The sequence below is a fragment of the Mytilus californianus genome, unplaced genomic scaffold (assembly GCF_021869535.1).
Source record: "Mytilus californianus isolate M0D057914Y unplaced genomic scaffold, xbMytCali1.0.p SCAF_55, whole genome shotgun sequence".
Taxonomy (NCBI): domain Eukaryota; kingdom Metazoa; phylum Mollusca; class Bivalvia; order Mytilida; family Mytilidae; genus Mytilus; species Mytilus californianus.
Genome location: NW_026262707.1, coordinates 515,545 through 537,491, shown reverse-complemented (window position 1 = coordinate 537,491; position 21,947 = coordinate 515,545). Strand labels below are relative to the sequence as shown.

The 21,947-nt window shown below is 33.6% G+C and overlaps 1 protein-coding gene across 1 annotated transcript; it reads left to right on the top strand.

Annotated features, from left to right (window-relative positions):
- Positions 1–4,866: 4,866 nt before the first annotated feature.
- Positions 4,867–11,046, top strand: LOC127703918 (uncharacterized). The gene is made up of 4 exons (XM_052207966.1): positions 4,867–4,926; positions 5,144–5,363; positions 7,329–7,522; positions 7,767–11,046. The coding sequence occupies exons 1-4, from the start codon at positions 4,915–4,917 to the stop codon at positions 7,884–7,886; spliced, it is 546 nt and encodes a 181-aa protein (XP_052063926.1). The 5' UTR covers positions 4,867–4,914; the 3' UTR covers positions 7,887–11,046.
- Positions 11,047–21,947: the final 10,901 nt, after the last annotated feature.

The following is a 21,947-nucleotide window of genomic DNA, read 5'->3' as shown; positions in this document are numbered from 1 at the left end:
CGTGGCTGCAAATTTGTACATCCCGCACAGCCAAACGGACGCCCCACTTTGGCACGGGTTTTACTGCCGGTCGGAGGAAGACCAATGGTGACCATACTTCTATTCCCCAGTCACCCTTGGGGGTTAACGTGCATGAGCGTGGCACTCAATTTAAACGAGGCATACGAATTGACGTCCCAATTCTGACCGCACGTGACTGCAAACATGATACATCCCGCACAGCCAAACGGACGCCCCACTTTGACGAGCGTTTTACTGCCGGTCGGGAGAAGACCAAGTGACCATATGTCTATTCCCCAATCACCTTTGGGGAGCAAACTTAAAAGATATGTTAACAAATAGACGACGTGGCAGTGAAGAAAAACAATTCAAATGCAGTAATATAATTTTTGGTTTTTTGATTGGATGAAATCTGTCGTCAAATGGTAACATTGTCAGAGTGAACATACAGATGTACGTGAGCTGAATTGCTAACATACTACAACTCATCTTTACCGAGTCAAGTATGGTATTGTTTTCATCAACGAAGCAAAGTAAACTCGGGATGAAATATTGATCATGTACATAGAGCACTATACCAAACTATCAGCAAATAGGAAGTACTAGTATCCCTGATCTGAAAATTCCCGACACTCTTCCACTAAATATACTTGAACTACAGATAACTGTAAACTAATCCCCTTAAACGAATAAATTTTATATGGCCGCAATTTTTTGGGGGGTTTAGTATACTGCTATGATGTCGTCGTCGTCCGAAGACACTTGGTTTCCGGGCAATAAATTTAGTTAAAATAAACGAATCTCTTAAATTTTACAAGAAGGTTCAATACCTCGAAATATTGGTTTGGAATTCATTTTTGGGGTTAATGTATAAACAGTTAAGAAATCAGGGAAGATAAACACAAATTTTGGTAGTTTAGAATGGTTTCGACTTCTGTATAAAATAATGGATTAAACCTGTTTTAACAACCCCTGACTTAAATGACAATGGCATCACATTCCATTATACAAGTTTCTGTATACTACTATATGTATTATATAATCTTCTATAATCCACTGCAATAGTCTACGTCTACTCTATAATAAATGATAAAATTGAGAAAATAATTTGTTAAGATGTCAGAACATCAACTACTTTCTCCAATTTAGAACCTTCTTCAAAGCTGAAAGTGACTTATCCATGGAATGAATAAAAACACTATGTACGACCATAGATTGGCTTTCATGCTACACACAAACAATATTGAAATGCCTTCAAGTATGCATGTGTCACACATTTGTCATAATAAGCGGTGTGTAAAAGCTGAACATCTACGCAGTATTAAAGCCCTTTTTCGAAAAAAACAAAACATCAAATTGCATCCTTGAACATGTGCACAGCAGTTGAGAGGGTTAAATCCCTTGTTGAAAGACACCACCAGCTTTTCTAGACAAACAGACTTTTCTGCATCCTTCACAGAATGAAGTTTTCTGGTTTCATCAATAGCTCCAAAATTGGTCCTCTCTGATCATTCTCTCTTTACATCAACTTTACTCACCAAGAGGAAATCCCGTCTGAAATGACAACATCCAGTCTGTGAGTCTTCTTTCTTAAAGATGCCTTTGTAAAATTGAAAAATGCACTGGCAACTGCTTTTCTTTTTTCACAGCTTTTGAAAAAAAAAGTTTAACAACCCCAAATACTCCATCACAGCATCAATTATCAGGAAAAGAAACGAAAGCACATACACTGGATGATTGCAATACCGTCCATGGACATATATCCAAACTACAAAATGCGTCACTTAAAATCATTAAGTGTATTTTACAGCAATGCTACCAAAAACCCTTATAAACCTAACTGTAAAAAAGGCTGCCAAGGATAATAAAACAAAGGGCTTAACATGGTTAAATATTTGTTCATATGAGTAGTAGAAAAAGAAATGATATTTCATATTACTGATCAATATCTGTTTTCATATCTGATATTCGATCACCACAAGACAGAAAAATAGAGATTAATAAAACATTGCAGAGTCCATTAAACAAAATCACCGAATTAATCACGGATAGTGGTAATTATGTGTGCAGTTTAATAGCTTCTGGAAAATCTATCAAACAATATAACAGAGAAAACATTTCAAGTTGTTATGAAACAAAAAAATAATGACAAGCCAGCGTGATCAGAAGACAAACAAAGACAGAAACCAACGAAAAAAAAACATCACTGCAAATTTGACAATTACATTTTTGACAAACAAGGATATCTGCAACTCTTCAACTCGAAGCGATAAAGGGTCTCATGTTAACTGGACCCCGTTGGCCCATCATTACAACATCAAAATTAAGGATAGATACGTGTATCCATCAAAGGTCAACAATATTGACATTACTACTAGTATGTATACTGGACATTTAAACATTGTCCACAGACGAGTCCGAAGAGCCAATAAAATTGTAATCACGGAAGCAACAAAAATTACGATACCATCTGCAAGACCAGGAAAACAACTGAGATATGATATAAAGAAAAAAATTACTATCTATAGATAACTCCAAAGGAGAGGAAGTTTTCTCAAAAACATATTTCAACATAAAAAATCGGTAGTAGTGGCTCTTTAGTTGAGATTGATCAGGATATATATGGTTGGGAAGTTCCACTGGCACACATTAGGAAGTCTGCTCTTCAGGATCATCTTCAAATGGGAATTTTAAACTATCATACTGACCAGGAATACGACTACCTGTCCAGAGAAGACTTGAAACATCGCTATGAATGAGTAGGAGAATCCCAACCTAAAATTAAAGAAGATACAACACTTAAAGAAGCATTGACAGAACAAGATACTAGTATGTTAAAATTTTGCTTGCCCACAGTGACATCTTTAATCACTCATATATTTATTTAATGGTCTCAGCCAATTTTTAACCGGCAATGAATATATGGAAAACATATCCATACAAGAAACACATTAATATCTAATCAGCAGTTGAGAGACCAAAATTATATGAATTAGGTCAATCAGATTTGAGTTTTGGTTAACACTAAGCACCAGATTCAACTTTTAGTCAGCTAAAAATTGATATCTTTGTGTTGTTTCGGTTGACGTCAGTTCAATTATGGACATACAGCACCTTATGAACAGTAACAGAAAAAAAGAAATAGGAATCATTCACGACTTTTCACGAGAGGCGGCGCTGCGGTTCTATAGGTGGTTAGTTGGACGCTTGATTTCACGGAAACGCTTACCGCTTAGATAAACAAATGGACGTCAACGACCAGTACTTGTACTGGCCTCTTAAAAAGTTAAAGAATGAGCTGGCAAGTCGTGGTGCAGTTGGAACAGGAATAAAGGCAGACCTTATTGAAAGGTTTTTAAATATAATGTGTATTTTTAATGAAGCTTATTGATCCTTATACCCTGCTAAAGTCTGCCGGTTTCCATTACATGTAGTATGATGTACATGCATACATGATGCCACATCACGTTTTTTCAAAGATATATTTTAAAGCAATTTCTTGTCGAATATTATTCAACTTGGTACCAAAAGAAAAAGTATTTTCACAGGTTCGTTTGTGTATTTGATTATGTTATTGTTGAGAAACGTTTTTATTTACTGAAGATGTTTTTGTTGCTATATATTTTTCCATCTAATAAAACCTAAAAAATATTATATTTGTACATATCAATAGTAGCCAATGACTGAACAATACAAATACACTAGAAAAAAAGAAGATAAGTGATAGATCTATATGTGTTGGTTAATGCTCTGAAGCCAGTGAAGGAGATAAGCTTCAACATAATATTGTACTGCAAAAAAAAGATTTTTATAGGATATATATATATATAGCAAAATTGGGTAGGTGATAGGCGATACATATTTTTGGCCATGGAAAGAATTGCAAACAAATATCCAGTCCCCTCAGTCATAAAAATTACAGTGAGTATTTATGCTCCCTGTATATATTTGGTAGAGAATAAGCACCAGCTACATGTACATGTATGTATTTCTTCCAAAATATGTTTCTCAAACATATTCTTTATTTATACTTACTGTTTTTATTTCCTCGAATACTTCACATCATTATATACTTTTTAAACATTCATTTTAAACAAAAATAAGGAGATGTGATATGATTGCTAATGCCATGAGACATTACTATCCAATGCCTTGTACATTTTAATTCAATAAATGTAATTTTAGAATACTCAAATATTATTTTGTAATTGTATACTTGAGAACACTTCATTCTATTTTTTTTTTTAATTCATTTGCAAAAAACACATTTTTTATTTTCTTTTGTAGACTAAGAGCATATGATAAAAATCAGAATTTCAAAAATCCTGTTATCCATGCTCCAGAGCCATTAGAGGTAGAATGGCCTGTTTCAGGGTTTAAACAGTTGAAGAAGGAGCACAAGCTCATCATGCCGAAATTATCAAGAGAGCAAATAGAGGCTTATTTCTTGTATAGGATGGCAGGTAAGTACATGTTGTTAACCCTGTTTATTTATGATCTTCATGCTTGATTTATAATAACTGTGTTTTTTTGTACCTATAAAATCTTTTTGCTTCTTAATTATTATAACTGTTATACCTTCACATTTAAATATTTAAAAGAGAAGGAAGACACAAAAGGGACACTCTTAAGTTATACATTTAAGTAAAAAAAAAATACCACGGACAAAAATAAATTAAAAAAAAAGAAAAGGATAAACATCAATAACAAAACTTCACATAGAAAACTAGGGACTAGCAACACATACCTATAATTGATTAATATAATTTTTATCTTTTAGAGGACAATGTGTATAGTGGTGATCTGCAATCTATGACAAAGGGTCAACTGATGTTTGAAAGCCATAGAGTTTTAGCGAGTTCTATTTTAAAAAATGATAATGGGATATTTCTTAGTGGTGTGGTAGGAGCAGCTATGAAGAAAAAGGTATCATTACACTTTCTGCTCTTAATCTTTATCTTAGTGGAGAAATATTTAGTAATCATGAATCTTCACTTATTATTAGTTTTGAAAGATACATTTATTTTTACATCTTAGTTATTCATTATTTTTTAAATGTCAGCTTCACTTCAAAAGATCACACATGAAATTTCATTGCTTCTGTTTCTATTACCTTCAAATTTACAATTTATTTTGTATTCAGGTAACTTACAACTACAGGTTGAAACTTGAAAAGAGCTCCGGTGATCCACTGAACTCACATTGTGAATGTCCGGCTGGAAGGGGACCACATGGATCCTGCAAGCATGTGGCAGCAGTGCTAATAATGATTAGTGAGTTCATAGCAACTGGCAATGTAAATACAGGAAGGTCGTGTACTGACACTTTAATGATGTTTACCAAGCCAAAATCATCATATAGTGGTATGTAATTTTTGTGATTTTCATAGTGCAAAACTGTAGTGGTAGCCTAAAGCCACCTGACGAGTACCCTTGGCAGGGACGAAACAGTTTAAGCAAAAATCTCATTAATCACCAGAAATTTGCCAAAACTTACCCTTTTATAAATTTCAATTACATACTTTATAACTTTTTCCACATTGGTAATACACCTTAACAATCTCTGAACCAGATCTAGCATTGTACCATGTGTTATAAAAATATCATCTTTAGTTTATGCTGTAGAATAAAGTATTGAGCAGAACTTCATCACAGATACTCAATTGTGAAATGTAGGTTAGATTGACATAATTTCCCTTGGTCTAGCTTACTTCAGTACCAATTAAGATCTGCAGTATAAATAAGAAGATGTGGTATGAGTGTCAACATGGTCAATGAGACAATTCTCCATCCAGGTCACAATGTATAAAAGTTAATAATTATAGGTCAAAAGACAAGTCTTCAACATGGAGTCTTAACTCACATGGAACAGCAAGCTATAAATGGCCACAAAATTGGCTATTGTAAAACTCTTCAAACTGGAAAACCAACAGTCTAATAATCTATATAAAAAAAGTAACACCTATGAACCACACCAACAAACGACAACCATCTGCCATTTGTAATTTTGATAATGCAAATGTTGAAATTAAAATAGCAATACTTTAACATGTAAGTTATACAAATATTCAAAGTCGATGAACCATGACTGAAGGTACATGGCTAAACAATCTCCATGGAATGAGATGTGCCAATGCTAATACAACTGCATACCAAATACCATTGACTTATTATAAGTCGTTCTTAAACAAACCTAAACACAAACATTAACTTGTAAACTATGTTAAAGTTTCAAAGTCAATGAACCATGATCAGGGGTTGGGCTATATAATCTCCATGGAAAAGATACTTGCAAATGCCAATAAATTTGCGTACCAAATATCATTGACTTAACATTAGCAGTTCATCTTAAACTGATCTAATCACAAACTAATACATGTAAACTAAGCAAAAGTTTCAAAGTAAATAGACCATGACTGAGGGGGCGGGGCCAAATATTCTCCATGGAAATGAGATGTGCTAATGCTTATACAACTGAACACCAATTAACATTGGCCTACCACTAATGGTTCCCCTTGAACTGACCTAATCACAAACTAAAACATGTTAACTTAGCAAAATTTTCAAAGTCTATAGACCATGACTAAGGGGGCGGAGCCAAATAATCTCCATGAAAAATGAATATGCTAATGCTTATACAACTGCATACCAAATATCATTGACCTACCACTAGTGGTTCCTCCCCATAAATTGACCTAATCACAAACTAATACATGTTAACTATGAAAAGTTTCAAAGTCTATAGCCCTTGACTGAGGGGGCGGGGCCAAATAATCTCCAAGGCGAGACCCCCCAAGGGTGACTGGGGAATAGAAGTATGGTCACCATTGGTCTTCCTCCGACCGGCAGTAAAACCCGTGCTAAAGTGGGGCGTCCGTTTGGCTGTGCGGGATGTACAAATTTGCAGCCACGTCCGGTCAGAATGGGGACGTTAAATCCGATGCCTCGTGTAAAGAGAGTGCCACGCTCTTTGCACGTTAAGAACCCTTGCAACAACTCTTTGAGGGGTCCGTAGGTGACCTGTTGCAAGGCTAAATTTCTGTCCTTATCCAATATACCCTCATTTCCCGTGGCAGTCTAAATTTCTCCGACCTTAATCCCTTTATCTGTTACAGAACCTACCTATTGTATTTATTGTGAACTTGTTCTCGTCCTGAATATGCATGAAATATTTGCCACTGGACGTTAAGCAACCAACAATCAATCAATCCAAGGCGAGACAAAAAAACTGTATGACAAATGCTACCAATTAACTAGATAAAAAGTAACTTCCAGATTTTTTGTTGCATAGTAAAATGCATCTTTGCAGTTTACTTCTGTTCTTTTAAGGGTCTCCAGTGAAAGCAGAAAAGTTGCCAACTAAGAGAAAGCTGGCACCAGTTTATCTTGCTGATCCTAGACCAATTAAATACAGAAACTGCCCAGGTTACAATGACCACATCAAAAACACTGTAACAAACTTCTGCAGTGTATCATCAATGGACTTATCAATTAGATACTTGTATGAAAAAGCTGATATTCAGGTAAGTGTGACTGTTTATTATAATTGTATAAATATATCAACATAAACAGTTTAACAGAATAAACAATACAATAAAAATAACATATTATATATTATATATATATATCTATATTGGTAAATTCATTAATCTATGTATATCATAAACACTGACCCTCATGAGTCATAACAACATTAAATAAATTCATAAATATTCATTTCTTCCATTAATATCATAAATCACTTCATTGTTTTATATTTATTTTCAGGCAGCAGCCAAAGATCATGATTATTGTCCCATGCCTTTTACTGAGCATTGGGTTGATAGAGCAAATAAGGTATTAAAAACTGGTTCAATAAATTTGGATCACAGTTTGGTAAAAAATTGAGTTATCCCCCTTTGTCCTAGAAATATACTAAAAATGTAAATGCAAGTTACCCAGGAAAAATGACATAAGGATGCATGAAGTTCATCAATCATTAATCTGTTGTATAAATTTACCTAATGCTTAACACGACAAAATAAGAGAGGGTTTTTAATATTGTCATTGAGCTTTCCTATTTAATAATGTTCTTCAAAATGCTTTAGATATTTTTACTTTGGTAATGATTAAAGTCTTAAGGTAGCACTACAGTCAGAATTTTCTGACTCCAACCAACAGTCTTTAAAGATTAATTACTCCAAAACCACTCAATGGATTTTTAAAATGTTTAACTCATTTTAAAGCTGAAATATTACTCTTTCTGAATCCAAAGATAAATTTATTTTTGGTATGATAAATCTCAAAATATAGCTCATTAATTGCCAAAAAAGTGGTCTTCCAACTTGGATGGAAATGGCACATTCAGGTCAAATGGTAGTAAAAATTTGTTTTCATCCCTTTAATCAACCATATACAAGCTGCAAAACCGTGTCTCAGATTTTTGATATATGCCTCCAGTAAGAAGATATATTGATTTAACTGCTGGGTGCCAAACCTCATTTCACCTTTCATCTTTGGAGACCTAAAAATTCGTTTAGAAACAAATTATCCAAAAACTGGGACACGGTATTGTAGAAAATACTACCTTTAATCACATATATCAAAGTCAAACCAAAGGGGGTACCCATAAAGTTTATATTTTTAGTTTTACCTCACAAATCTCATGAAAAATTGTTCTGAGAAATGACCCTAAAATGGAATTTCCCCCTTAGAACCCCTATAAATGCAACATAAATAAAAAAAATTCCACTGGGAACACCCCAGGAGTGTTCTGACACCATTACTTTATCAATAGAACCACACACTTTGTCTCTTTGATGCTCTAATGCTGTAAATTTTGCATTATGTGTGGCACTGTGCAACACTAACTTGGCATTTGGCGGGAGTTTGACGTCACAGATTTGACCAATATCTGTGATGTAGTAATTAAATATAGACAAAGCTCCGCCTCTGTCCAGACAGTCTAAGATAAGAGAATAACAGGATTGACCAGCTGCATGTAATCAATATTTAACATCATTATTCTCACTATAAAGAATAATTTTCATTTGTATTTTAAAAAGAAATATACTATTACTGAAATTAGCTAGAACATTAAAATTGTGCATCAAAAGACATGTTCATAAAAAGATCCAAGACCATCCACTTCTTTAAAAAAAGACACTCCCACATGATTTTTGAGTTTTATGGAATTGAAAAATTTCACATAAACTTAAAATCGGTTAAAATGCCTAAAAACTGTATTTAAATGTAGAAGACCAAATAGAAGAAATTTATACAGGCAGTCAGAGGCTTTCAAAGATACTTTCACACTCTTTTCCATATTTTTTTTTCATTTTTTGTAGATTTCTTCCTTTTAGATTTTTTCCTTTTCATATCTTTTTCTTTTTCTCTGTTTATAAACATGTTACATAAATTACCTTTGTTGCAATACAATGAGATAAGACCACAATATTTATCTTGTGGTCAGAGATTAACAGCTGGACACTGGTATCAACTGATGATTGACATATTAGCCCCTCCCAAATGCCTATATATTTAGATTAATTACCATGTGCTTTCATTTACATAAGTTCATTATCAATTTACTCCCTGTTGTGATATGATAATGACTTTGGGATTTTTACAAACTGTGCAGAATAATACTTAATTCAAAATTATGTGATAAAAAAAATATCTTCAAAAAATCATTGTTAGACTGTAGTGCTACCTTAATTTGATAAAGATATGGAATCATGGATAAACAATTATTTTCAAAAAGGAGTGGACTAAATTAAATTATTCAAAGTTTTTCTTCTTTTAATTTACAGGATCATGATATTAGAATCAATCAATCAGAATGATATTATGTTTTCATATAGGTTACACAATCAGATATAGATTTGATTGAGAGGTCTTCCCGCCTACAAAGTTGCAGTCCCAAGTGGTTAGAAGAAAGAAGATGGAGACTCACAGCATCCACCTTCGGCGAGATTTGTAAAGTCACTTCAAGACGGAACACTAACAAATTTTGTCATTCACTTTTTTATGGCTCAAATATTCAGAGCAAAGCACTTAGTCATGGCAAAAACTATGAAGCTAAAGCATTGAAGGCTTTTAATTTAAAATTTAATGTGAATGCTAAAAGATGTGGTTTTTATGTCAGTATTGATAAATCTTTCCTTGGTGCTTCACCTGATGCCATTTTAGAGGATGGTAAAGCAATTGTCGAAATTAAATGCCCCTACAATGGAAGAAATGAAGATGTTAAGCCTGGTCCAAGTTTCAATTTTTTACAGATGGATAGTAATGGCAATATTGTTTTGAAAGAGAGCAGTAATTATTATGATCAAATTCAAGGGCAGCTTTTTGTCACCAAAAGATCTCTATGTTACTTTGTTGTTTATACCTTATGTGATTTGTTTGTACAAAAAATCAGCCTTAATGAGGAGTATTGTAATAACTGTCTTGTTCCAAAACTGGAGTCATTTTACCAAAGAGTTTTTAGACCATATGTTGCTTCAACATTGTAAATTTGTAGTAAAAATCATACGAAATACAATTAAAACAAATAAATATTTTATCAATACGTATTCACTGATTACAACTAGTAGTTATTCAATTTGGAATGTCATTTTATTTGTAATTTGATACATGTATAAAATTATTTTTCTAATATATTGATTTTGATTTGAAAATTAAATGCCCCTTTAACAAATCTCTTTGAAGTTTTTTTGTAATATGCTGGTTTATATCTTTATCTAAAGTTAAATCTACCTATACAATCAACCAGGAATGATAAAAAAAATCTCTCAAAAAGGGACAGATAACTCTTTTAATTCAATTGATTGAACTGTTATCCCATTATACTTTTAAGGTTAAGAATGACTTACTGAAGCAAGCAAAATATCTCTTTATAATGAAAGAAGAAATAAATTATTAACTTATATTATTGAAGAGCTAATTTTTAATTTGATAATCCAATTTATTTAGTACATGTATGTATTAAACAGTTTTGAGATGCAAGATAATTATTATAACACGCAATATTTGTAACCAGTAAATACTAATTTTTGACGTACATGCTAGAATCTCAAACACTTATATATATAATTAACTTTACAATTTTCATTTATTAAAATCAAATAAAGTGATGCCAATTAAAAAAATCATAATAAATTTTTCTTTAGTGATAAATATACCAGTATTGAGTTGTTTGAATAATTTTACCTCTTGTAAGTTGGGCTTTTTATAATATAGTTATATTATTTACTTTATGGTATGTGTTTTTCTCATTTTGAAGGCCTTTATGTGATATTTAGTCTCTGGTCGATATTGTCTCATTCATAATCATACCACATCTTCTTGTACAGAAGAAGGTTACCTTTCAGATTACCATATTTTATGATTAGAATTTATAGTACAATAAAAAGAAGATCCTTTTATTCCACTGCTTATACATATTGATATTATTAATTCGTATATTTTAACTAATTTGATTCATTTAGGGATAGTCACATGTTAAACTATATTTTCGAAGCTAGGCAGAAAACGGCGGATAGCAAAAAGCATATTGAACGGTTATTTTTAGAATACTCTAAAACCGATATACTTTGTGACGTCATGTAATGAATTTCATGATATTGTTTAAATTTTATAAAAAAATATCTATGATCGAGTATTTGAAGAAAAAAAATCTTCAATTTATACATACGATGTAAAAAAAAACAAACATAAAAATAAATGAAATAACATCTGATATGTTGTTATTGCCTAGGAGACAATATGATATCTATAAAATTCCAACAAAATCAAATGACAATTTTGATACAAATTTGGTCGGAAATTAATAATATAACAATTATAGCCCATGTATGAGGTCAATACAGGATATATCATCCCAAATAAGTATATCAACCTCGGATTTTGTCCTCAGTCAATATATTTCTTTCAGGTCAATATATCCTTGTATCGACCTCATACAAAGGCTATAATTGTATATAACAGCTTACACGTTAGTTCAATATTTGATTGGTTGAGACTATCCCACACGTCATTAAACAAATCTTCATATTCCCCTCTGAAATGTTAGGACTACATAGTGTGACATAACGATTTGAACTTTTTTCGTTAAAAAGCTATAGGAAAAATCATTAGCGTGTTTGTATTTATTTCAGACACTAAAGCAAATACACTAATAATTAACTTTTGATCCGGACTGTTTAGGACAAATAAAAAAAGATGTGTGTTTCCCATTACCCTACCCTCCTTATTTTTTAAGCTCAAAAATAGCCTACCCTAAAGTTTTTTTGTCATTTTCAATAAGCTCTTTTAAAGTCAGAATGTCTCTCCCATAGACTGAATGTAAAAAAAAGGGTAAAATAAAAAAAAAATCCATACCTTCTTACCAAATTTTTTTCAAAGATGTAGTAGAAAACACACATATTATTTTTTTGACCTTATCAATGCATATGTGTTGTTTAGCAGATAAGGAATAAAAATGTATACAAACTAATATTTTATGTACATGTAGTAAACAAAGCATAGGCAGTGGAATAAAATATTTATTTCCCTTGGATTCGGGTGATATGAAGATTTGTTCCCCCCTTGAAAAATCACATTTCTCTCGGGCAAAGCCCTCGTGAGATATAAATATTCTTGAGTGAACAAACCTTCATATCTCCCTGATGCACGGGAAATAAATGTATAAAGTCACATTGTGTTTTTAAAACATCAAGCATTTCCATGTACAATATTCTTCCTGAAATTTGAAATTGCAAAACAAACAAAAACTATTCTTGAACCCAATTGCAGCTTTGACTTACAAATACCATGTTTTAATATTTTAAAACTTTTTGTTAAACCTATAACTCTCTCTATGTGTATACGCTTTGAAGCTACCCTTCGGTCATGAAGAACTTCAGCTGGATCCAACTGGGATTTACCTTTCAGGAAATTTGGTATATTAACTTGAACCCCTTGATTTGCAAATAGATCCTGTACAAGTATACCCCTATCTGCCATAATGGCATCACCTTTTTCAAAAGATTTCGATGCAGGGTCAAGTAAATTAGACTTCTCAATTATTTGTCTGTCAGATGCAGAACCGCCATATGAATCAGATATAAAAGTTATAGCTCCTCGTGGACTGCATCCAATCATGGTCTTTAGCGTGTTTTTGTGTTTGTAATTTGACCAAGTTGCACTCTGTGACTCTACATTTGATGGTCTTTCAATTGGTATTTCTGTAGCATCCATTATCACTCTGGTTTTGGGAAATTTTTTAGAGAAATCACTAGGCATGGTTTCTTTTATTATTTCTTTAGAAGGCCAAATGTTAATTTCTTTAAGCTGAAAATACAGGTAATTAATCCAAGTGATGATGATCCTAGAAACTGTGGATTGTGATACTTTAAAAAGCATTGACAATTCAATATCCTCTTTGTTTTGTCTAAGTTTGATTAAAGTCATAAAAAGTTGATCAATAGGATCGAGTAAATTACACCTAAAATCAAGTTCAAATGCACTTGGTCCAAGACAATGAAAAAACATCATGTAATGGTCAAAATTTTGAAAACCAGTGTAATAGTTGATAATTTTGTTATCTTCTTTGAACGATTCTATTGAAAATTTACCAAATGATGGAATGTCACATTGGATACTTTGGTTTTGCTGTGAGGATTCATTAAGATTGAATTTAACTGGCTCCTGAGCTTCTTTTGTAGTTTCAATTTCAGTTTCATATTGGATCTCTAAAGAATCATCATTAATTAAGTGTGGTGTTGCTGATGAAGTATCAGATCTACTTTTAAATCTTTTTGCTCTTGGAGACTCTTCAGAACATGTCTTCATCTTAAATTCGAACACAGAAGGAATAGCATTTTCTGTAAGTCTGCAGCGATCACCTGCATAAAAAAAAACAATGAATTTGTTTAATAACATCATATCCATTTTCTTTACATATTAAAGCTACAGGTTTGAGTTAATGCAGTTGTGAAACAACACATTTATAAAGTACTTTGAGCTTGTGTAAGTTTATATAAAAATAAGAAGATATGGTATGATTGCCTATGAGACAACTCTGTACAAGTGACCAAATGACATGGAATATAACAACTATAGATATTTGATGAAATATGTGAAGATGGCATTTTTTTTTTTAGTTTCTCTTATCATGCTTATTTTATATTTCGTAACATTTTTTTTGCATGGTAATTTTGAGCTTGAAATACTTGTATTATACAGATATTGTATAGACACTTGCATTGTATATTGTTAAACAGCAGTATGTACATGTATGTATGTTGACAACTAGATGTGTTGGGTTACTTGTGTTGTTGATTTGCTGTATTGAAGATGGATAGTACATTTTTACATGTACAGTTACTGTATATATCATTAATTTTCAAATTTAAGGATTAAAATAGAAGTAAACAAAGCTAATAAAAATAAACTTCCCAACAGCTCATAAGATTTTTCTTTAGAAGCCTTGATCTGTTGATTTCATTGCCTCTTGGTTATCCTAGGGAAAGAAAACAAAAAACACAAAGCAACATGCAAACAAAAACATATTTAAGTGTACCCATTTTCAGTGTTTTTTATACTATCAAACAATATTTATAAAAACATCACTTCTTATTAATATGAAAAGGTAAAAGAAATATTAATACAATATTACATACATTTGTACATGTATTCATTTGTATTTTGATATTCAGTTTCAGGTGCAAAATAAACATGTATGATGTTTTACAATAAACAATGACTTAGAGTGAAGTATAAAAGAAAACCTAGTATGAAGCTGTATCAAAAGAAATAAACATCCTTTCATTTTTTGTGATAGACATGATTTATTTTGCTTATGAATTTTTTGTATCTGCTTGACAAAAAATTAAACTACCATTTGTGAATGTTTATAACAAGAATTTTTTAATCATAGTTGATTTCAGTTTCTTTTCTCGATTTTTAACCAAGAAACAAAACTATTTTACACTTAATGATAGAGCACAAGTTTACAGAAAACATCAAACTTTGCCTTCGATCAGTCATTTAAAAAAAAAAAGTACATACTGAAACATTTTTCATAGTATTATATTAATATATGATATATTAATAATATAGAGGCCACAAAAAACCCACACAAACACATAATAAATTAATTGATTGATTGATTGTTGTTTGCTTTACGCCGCATTAGCACAGAAAGGCTATATCGCGGCGAGAGCTAATTCGAATATTATAACAATTTAAGGTATATTTTTAAAATCAGACAAAAGGTCTTTCAATAAACTAAAATTCTAGACTAAAGCAAATTGATTATTTACAAATAAAAATCAACACTAAGATAACGTGATAAAAATTAAAATCGTTTTAAATATAACAACATTTTTATATTTTATAATATATTCCAATTTCTTTTAAGAATGAAACAATATTTGTAAATGGAATATTATTAAATAAATCATACATATTATTGACATTGAAATGCTTCTTCCGAATATCAGCAAAGTCAATACAATTGATTAAAACATGTTTAATAGTATACTTGCAGTTACAAGGTATACATTGTGGTTCTACTTCATTTTTTAAAAGATATTCGTGTGTTATTCTAGTATGACCAATACGACATCTAGAAATAACACACTGATCTTTTCTGCACATAAAATTATTGAAAGGTTTACATAAATTAGGTTTAATTTCATGTAATTTATTACCATCTTTTTTACTCCATTCATTTTTCAATATATTAAAAACATATTCTCTAATATTAGATTTAAAATCGGTATATGGTATATCACAGTTAGATAAAGGGTCACCCAGGGCATTCTTTGCCTCAAGGTCTACGGCTGTGTTTCCAAGGATTCCAACATGACTCGGCACCCATAGAAATAATATTTCTTTAAGAAGAATTTTTAAATTCCTCATTACATATAAAATTTTGAGAATTGTTGGGTTTTTAATTTTAGTATTTTGTATAGCTTGTAAGCATGAAAGTGAATCAGAACATATAATAAATTTGGATTTATCTGAAGAAGCAATAAATTTCAAAGCCAAAATTATTGCTTCTGCTTCAGCAGTAAAGATCGATGCATCAGATGGCAAACGGAGAGTTGCAGCTCTGTCCCTGAAGACAGCAGCAGATGCAACTCTGTCACCATCTTTTGATCCATCAGTATAGACAGTTGAAAAATCTGAATAATTGGCTTTGATTTCAGCATAGTGTTGCTGAATTAAAAGAGGATTTGTTTTATTTTTATTGTGTTCACGGAGATCAAATATCATTTTTGGTTTGGGAAGTTCCCATGGAGGACATTTGCAAGTTTCAACTTGAGCAACAGATTTTAAATCAAAAGAAGCTAAATGTGGTTTTAAACGTATACCTAACGGAGGAATTTTATTTTCATGTTTTGCAAAAATATCTTCATAAATTGGATTAAAAACACAGCTGTAGGCAGGATTATCTGAGTAGGCTTTTAGTTTGACAGCATATTGAAGTCCAAGCTTCAAACGTCTGTTAGAGAGTGAGTGCTCATCAGCCTCTACATACAGACTCTCAACTGGTGAGGTTTTAAATGCGCCAAGACAGAGACGCAAACCCTGATGATGCACAGCATCGAGAATCTGTATGTAGGACTTCCTTGCAGAGCCATACACTATAGAGCCATAATCTAGTTTAGATCTTAACTAGAGATCTATATAAATTAAGTAAAATGTTGCGATCAGCACCCCAGTCGGTGCTGCCGACAACTTTTAAAATATCTAATGCTTTTAAACATTTCGATTTTAACATTTTGATATGGGGTAGAAAGGTTAACTTTTTATCGAAAATTAACCCAAGAAATTTGGTTTCATCAACCATTTTAATTGGGTTGCCGTACAAAGTGAGTTCTGGATCAAGATGCAATTTCCTTTTGTTACAAAAATGCATCCCGACCGTTTTTGAAATGGAAAATTTAAACCCATTTTCCGAGGCCCATTTTTCAATTCTTCCAAGACATAACTGTAATTGTCTTTCTATGTTATTCATATTTTTGCCTCTATAACATATTAAAAAGTCATCAACATACAATGAACCTTCAATATTACTTTTTAAAACTTCAACAAGGCTGTTGATTTTAAGACTAAATAATGTAACAGATAAAATACTGCCCTGAGGGACACCCATCTCTTGATCATACAGATCAGACATGGTTGAATTTACTCTAACATTAAATTGTCTGTTAGATAAAAAATTCGAAATAAAATTTGGCATATTGCCTTTCAACCCCATATCAAAGAGATCTTTTAAAATACCATACTTCCATGTAGTATCATAGGCTTTTTCTAGATCGAAAAAGACCGACACTACATGTTCATTTTTCGCAAAACCATTACGGACAAATGATTCGAATCGAACAAGATGGTCAAGAGTACTGCGACCTTGGCGGAATCCACACTGGATATTGGCTAAAAGCCCATTGGATTCCAGGAACCAAACAAGGCGATCATTAACCATCCGTTCTAGTGTTTTACAGACACAACTGGTAAGAGCAATTGGCCGATAATTAATAGGATCCGTGTGATCTTTACTTGGTTTTGGAATAGGCACGACGGTTGCAAGCTTCCAGATTGATGGTAAATCACCAGATTCCCAGATGTTATTCATAAGCTGCAAAAGAGCTTCCAGCGAGGAATCTGGCAAGTGTTTTAACAGTTGGTAGTGAATATTATCAGGCCCACAAGCTGTATCATGGGCTTTTGATAGAGATGTTTTAAGTTCTTCAAGAGAAAAGAGTTTATTATAATTTTCACCATTTTTTGATTTAAAGTTTAATTTAATTTTTTCTTTTTGTTTTTTAACTTTTTTAAAATCTTCCCTGTAGTTGTTAGAAGAAGAAGATTTCGCAAAAGTTTCACCAAGCTTGTTGGCAATATCCTTTTCAGATGTTAATAAATCATTGCCATTTTTTAAATGTTTAACTGTGGCTTTAGAATTTTTACCTTTTATCTTTTGTATCATGTTCCATACTTTTGTCATCGGAGTGCGAGATGTTATCTCCGAGACAAATTTCTTCCAAGACGTTCGTCGTGCTTGCCTGCAAGTCCGCCGTGCCTTAGCGCGAAAAACACGGAAATTACTCAAGTTTTCTGTCGTTGGTTGTTGGTTGAACCGTCTTTCAGATTTTTTACGGTCACCTATTGCTTGATCACAAGCATCATCAAACCATGGTTTGCTGGGATGTTTCGGATTTGCCGAGGTCTTAGGAATAGTTCTGTCAGCAATTGACGTTAAAACTGTATTAAAAGTTAAAATTGGATCTTGTACAGTCTCAAACATCTTTGACTGAAGTTCAACTTGACAGAGATTCTCAAACAAGGACCAATCCGCCTTGTCAAGTTTCAAACGTGGTACTCTCTGTTGGGCAGAAGTAAAAAGATGTTCAAGTACTATTGGAAAGTGATCACTTCCACATAGATCATCATGAACACGCCATGAATAATCCAGAAGAAGAGAGGGATCGCAAATAGTGATATCAATAGCAGAATAAGACCCGTTTCCAGGATGAAGATAAGTATTAGATCCATTATTAAAAATGCATAATCCTTCTTGAGAGACAAAGTCCTCAATGATCTTACCTTTGATATTATGAGACTTGCTTCCCCACAAGGGGTTGTGTGCATTGAAGTCGCCCATAAATATAAATGGTGAGGGTAATTGATCAGTGAGGTTTTTGAGTTTAGCTTTATCTATAATTGAATTGGGTGGAATATATATAGAACATAATGTAATTGTTTTATCTAATGATAAACGAATTGCAACTGCCTGCAGATCCGTGGTGAGTTGGACTGTGCTATGAATGACGTTGTCCTTCACAAAAATGGATGATCCGCCTGCAGCACGTTCATCTACCTTAGAAAATGTGCTATACATGTTGTATCCTTTTAAAGATACATTGTCACTTTCTTTTAAATGAGTTTCTTGAAGACAAAATGCAGTAGGTAAAAATGACTGAACTAGAAGCGTTAACTCGAGAAGATTTATTTTAAGACCTCGGCAATTCCATTGGATGATATTAGTCATGATTTGTTAATAGACGGGCGAATGCTATCGAGTTTGCCAGCATTCTTATTTCGCTCACCCTGAGATTGTAATCTTTCGGGTGGCGGAACACTTTCGATTTCCATTTCTGATTCGTCGTTAAGTGTTGAAAATCTGTTGTGTGAGGAGAGTCGTCGATCTCCAGGACCATGCGCAGCTGGTTTTACTCCGCCTCGACCCCTACCCCGCGACCTCGAATCAGAAGACTTCTGAGAGGATGTATTTGCTGGCTTCTTTGGGACATCATTCTGTTCTGGAGAACGAAGAGGAGACGGGGCTTTAGAAGACTTTGTACTAGATGCAGAAGATAATCTAGTTTTATTAGATGCAGATGAAGGAGGACTATTGGAGATGGAAGAATCATCTATGTCACTGGGAAGATCCCAGACAGATTCACCGCCCCAACTGTCTGATTTAACTGTATCTTTTTTATTTGATTTCTTTTTTTCATTATTTTTAGATGATGACATTGAGCTCTGTAAGGAAGATTGAGTTGACTGAGTACTGGTTTTAGAAGGTGTTGGTTTTCTTGGAACTAATATTTTATCGTTAGGTTCTGTTTCAACAGGCAGCATTGTAAATGTCTCAGCATCAATTGGCCAGGTCATGCGAGTTTGTGTATGCTCGTGACTGAATGAGCGGACAACTTTGCTGGCGTACGATGGTCTGTTCGAAACAAGGAGATCATTCGAAACAGAAGCTATCTGTTTAGCTTCTGGGTAACTGATGTTTCTTTCTGTTTTAATTTTGATAATATTTTTTTCTTTAAGGTAAACAGGGCAGTCCCTAGATGATGAAAAATGGGATTCACCACAATTTACGCATTTAGAAGATTCAGAGCTACAGGTTGTTCCCTCGTGTCCTTCGTCAGAACACTTGAAGCATCTCTGCGTACCACGACATTGTTTGCTTCCATGACCAAACTTTTGACAAGTGAAGCATCGAATTGGGTTAGGGATAAACCTGTCAACTCTGATTCCGAAGCAACCTAAAGTAATAGATGGAGGAGGAGTTGGAGTTCTAAATGTCAAAAGATATGTATTTAATTTGATTATATTTCCATTCTTTTTTATTTGAAATCTAACAACATCAGTTACACCTTGGCTTGAAAGTTCCTCACAGATTTCTTCCACGTTAAGGTCACCAAGGTATTGACTTCTGTCTCGAATGATCCCCTTACAGCTGTTCAAACTGTTGTGAGGAGAGGCAGAAACAGGAAAGTTTGTAATTGTTGTCAGTGTAAGCAAATTTGTTGACTGACTTTTGTTGGAACATTCAACCAACAAATTGCCTGATCTCATTTTTGAAACTTTTTTTACAGTACCAGCAACGCTTTGAATTTGTTTGTGAATCACAAAGGGAGATATTTTGGAAATTGGTTTTTCATCTGTTCCTTTTATTACAATAAATCTGGGCCAACTGTCATCTTCCTGACAGGGCACTGAATCATCACATTTTCTTTTTTTATGTATTAAAGCTGATTTAGAGGGTTGGTTTTGTTGTGCCATAGGAAATGAGAAAGATTCACCATTCTTGTCATCCACCCACCTCGGAGTGCCTACAAGGGCGATGCTGTGTTTCCGTGGCGAGCCGGGGTCAAGTGCTAATGCTGAAAACGAGCTCCAAGTATAACATGTATAACGTAGCTGGTCCCCAAAATTAGCACCCAAGATCCACTGCGGAAAGCACCAGATGTTCCAAGAATAGTATACTCAAGCAGAGCGTATCCATTAAGCGAAATAGAAAGCGTACCACTTGATTGACCCATGAGCCATCGCCTTCTTCAGTTATCCGAAATATGAATAGCTTAATTTAAAACACATGTGTATATAATGAAAATTGTTACAAGAAAGCTTATTGTTGAGGATTAACTGAAGGGCTCGACATGACCAGCCGATTGATCGAACCGGGTCCATCCGACCTCCCGTTTAGATGATATTGGAGCCAAAGCAGCTTATTGAACTATAGTCTCGTCCGTCCGGGTATTTTTCTGACCGTAAGAAGTCTGGCTACAGCCCTCATCCGCAAGGATCTCGTCAACCACCGACACGGGTAGCAACCCACGGCCAACGGGTTGGAGAGCCTATTTTATTTAAAACATCGGGCAACTCATACGATGTTCGGATCACTTTAGTCTGGTCTCTACCCTTCGACCTGTCCAGCATGGGTAACCCTACCAGGAGACGAAGCTCCAACTGGCATAGATCTTGGGGTCACTGAGACACGCAAGCCCCCCGACCACGGCAAGGATAGCGATCCACCGGGGGGCATAATAAATTAAAGGAAAGTACCTAAAACACTAAGATGGGTACACATTGTATAAAAAAAATTGCACAAAATATTAAATATAAATTAAAAACCAATGTCAATAGACAATACTATAACTATAAGTCAAAGATCACACACTTTGAAAATTTGTAACAAAATAAAAGTTTATAAATTTCATACAAAAAAAACTACTGTCATATCAATCCTTTATCTAGTATAACTAACCTGACAATGTTCTTCGGTAATCAGTGGCAAGAAAATGGTCATAGCAAACCACGTCATGTTGACCAGGATTCCACAACTTCTTTGTTTTACCGTCAGTTCTCCTGATTGCAACCCTCCATTTCATCCTCATTGTCGGATCATTCGGAAACCGATGTCCCCCAGAAGCCTTACACCCAGGCACACAACATCTTTGGGGCATTTTATGGTTTTACAACGCTTGAAAGTTCTTAAAATATATGTTCATGTCTTGGTGTCATTGTTTGTTTACGTTGGTTTCAAGCGTCTGACGCGTTTAAAACGCCCGATTAACCACCTATGGAACAACAACGCCACCTGACGCGTAAAATATGAAGGGTGATTCCTATTGGAATGTGTTATACCATCGAGCAAAGATCCAATAACAGACAAAGCTCTAT

Bases quoted from the DNA above. Each gene is read 5' to 3' on its own strand.
- LOC127703918 (XM_052207966.1), top strand. The intron at 5,364-7,328 runs GTATGTAATTTT...TGTTCTTTTAAG, and splicing joins GCCAAAATCATCATATAGTG to GGTCTCCAGTGAAAGCAGAA. The intron at 7,523-7,766 runs GTAAGTGTGACT...ATTTATTTTCAG, and splicing joins ATGAAAAAGCTGATATTCAG to GCAGCAGCCAAAGATCATGA.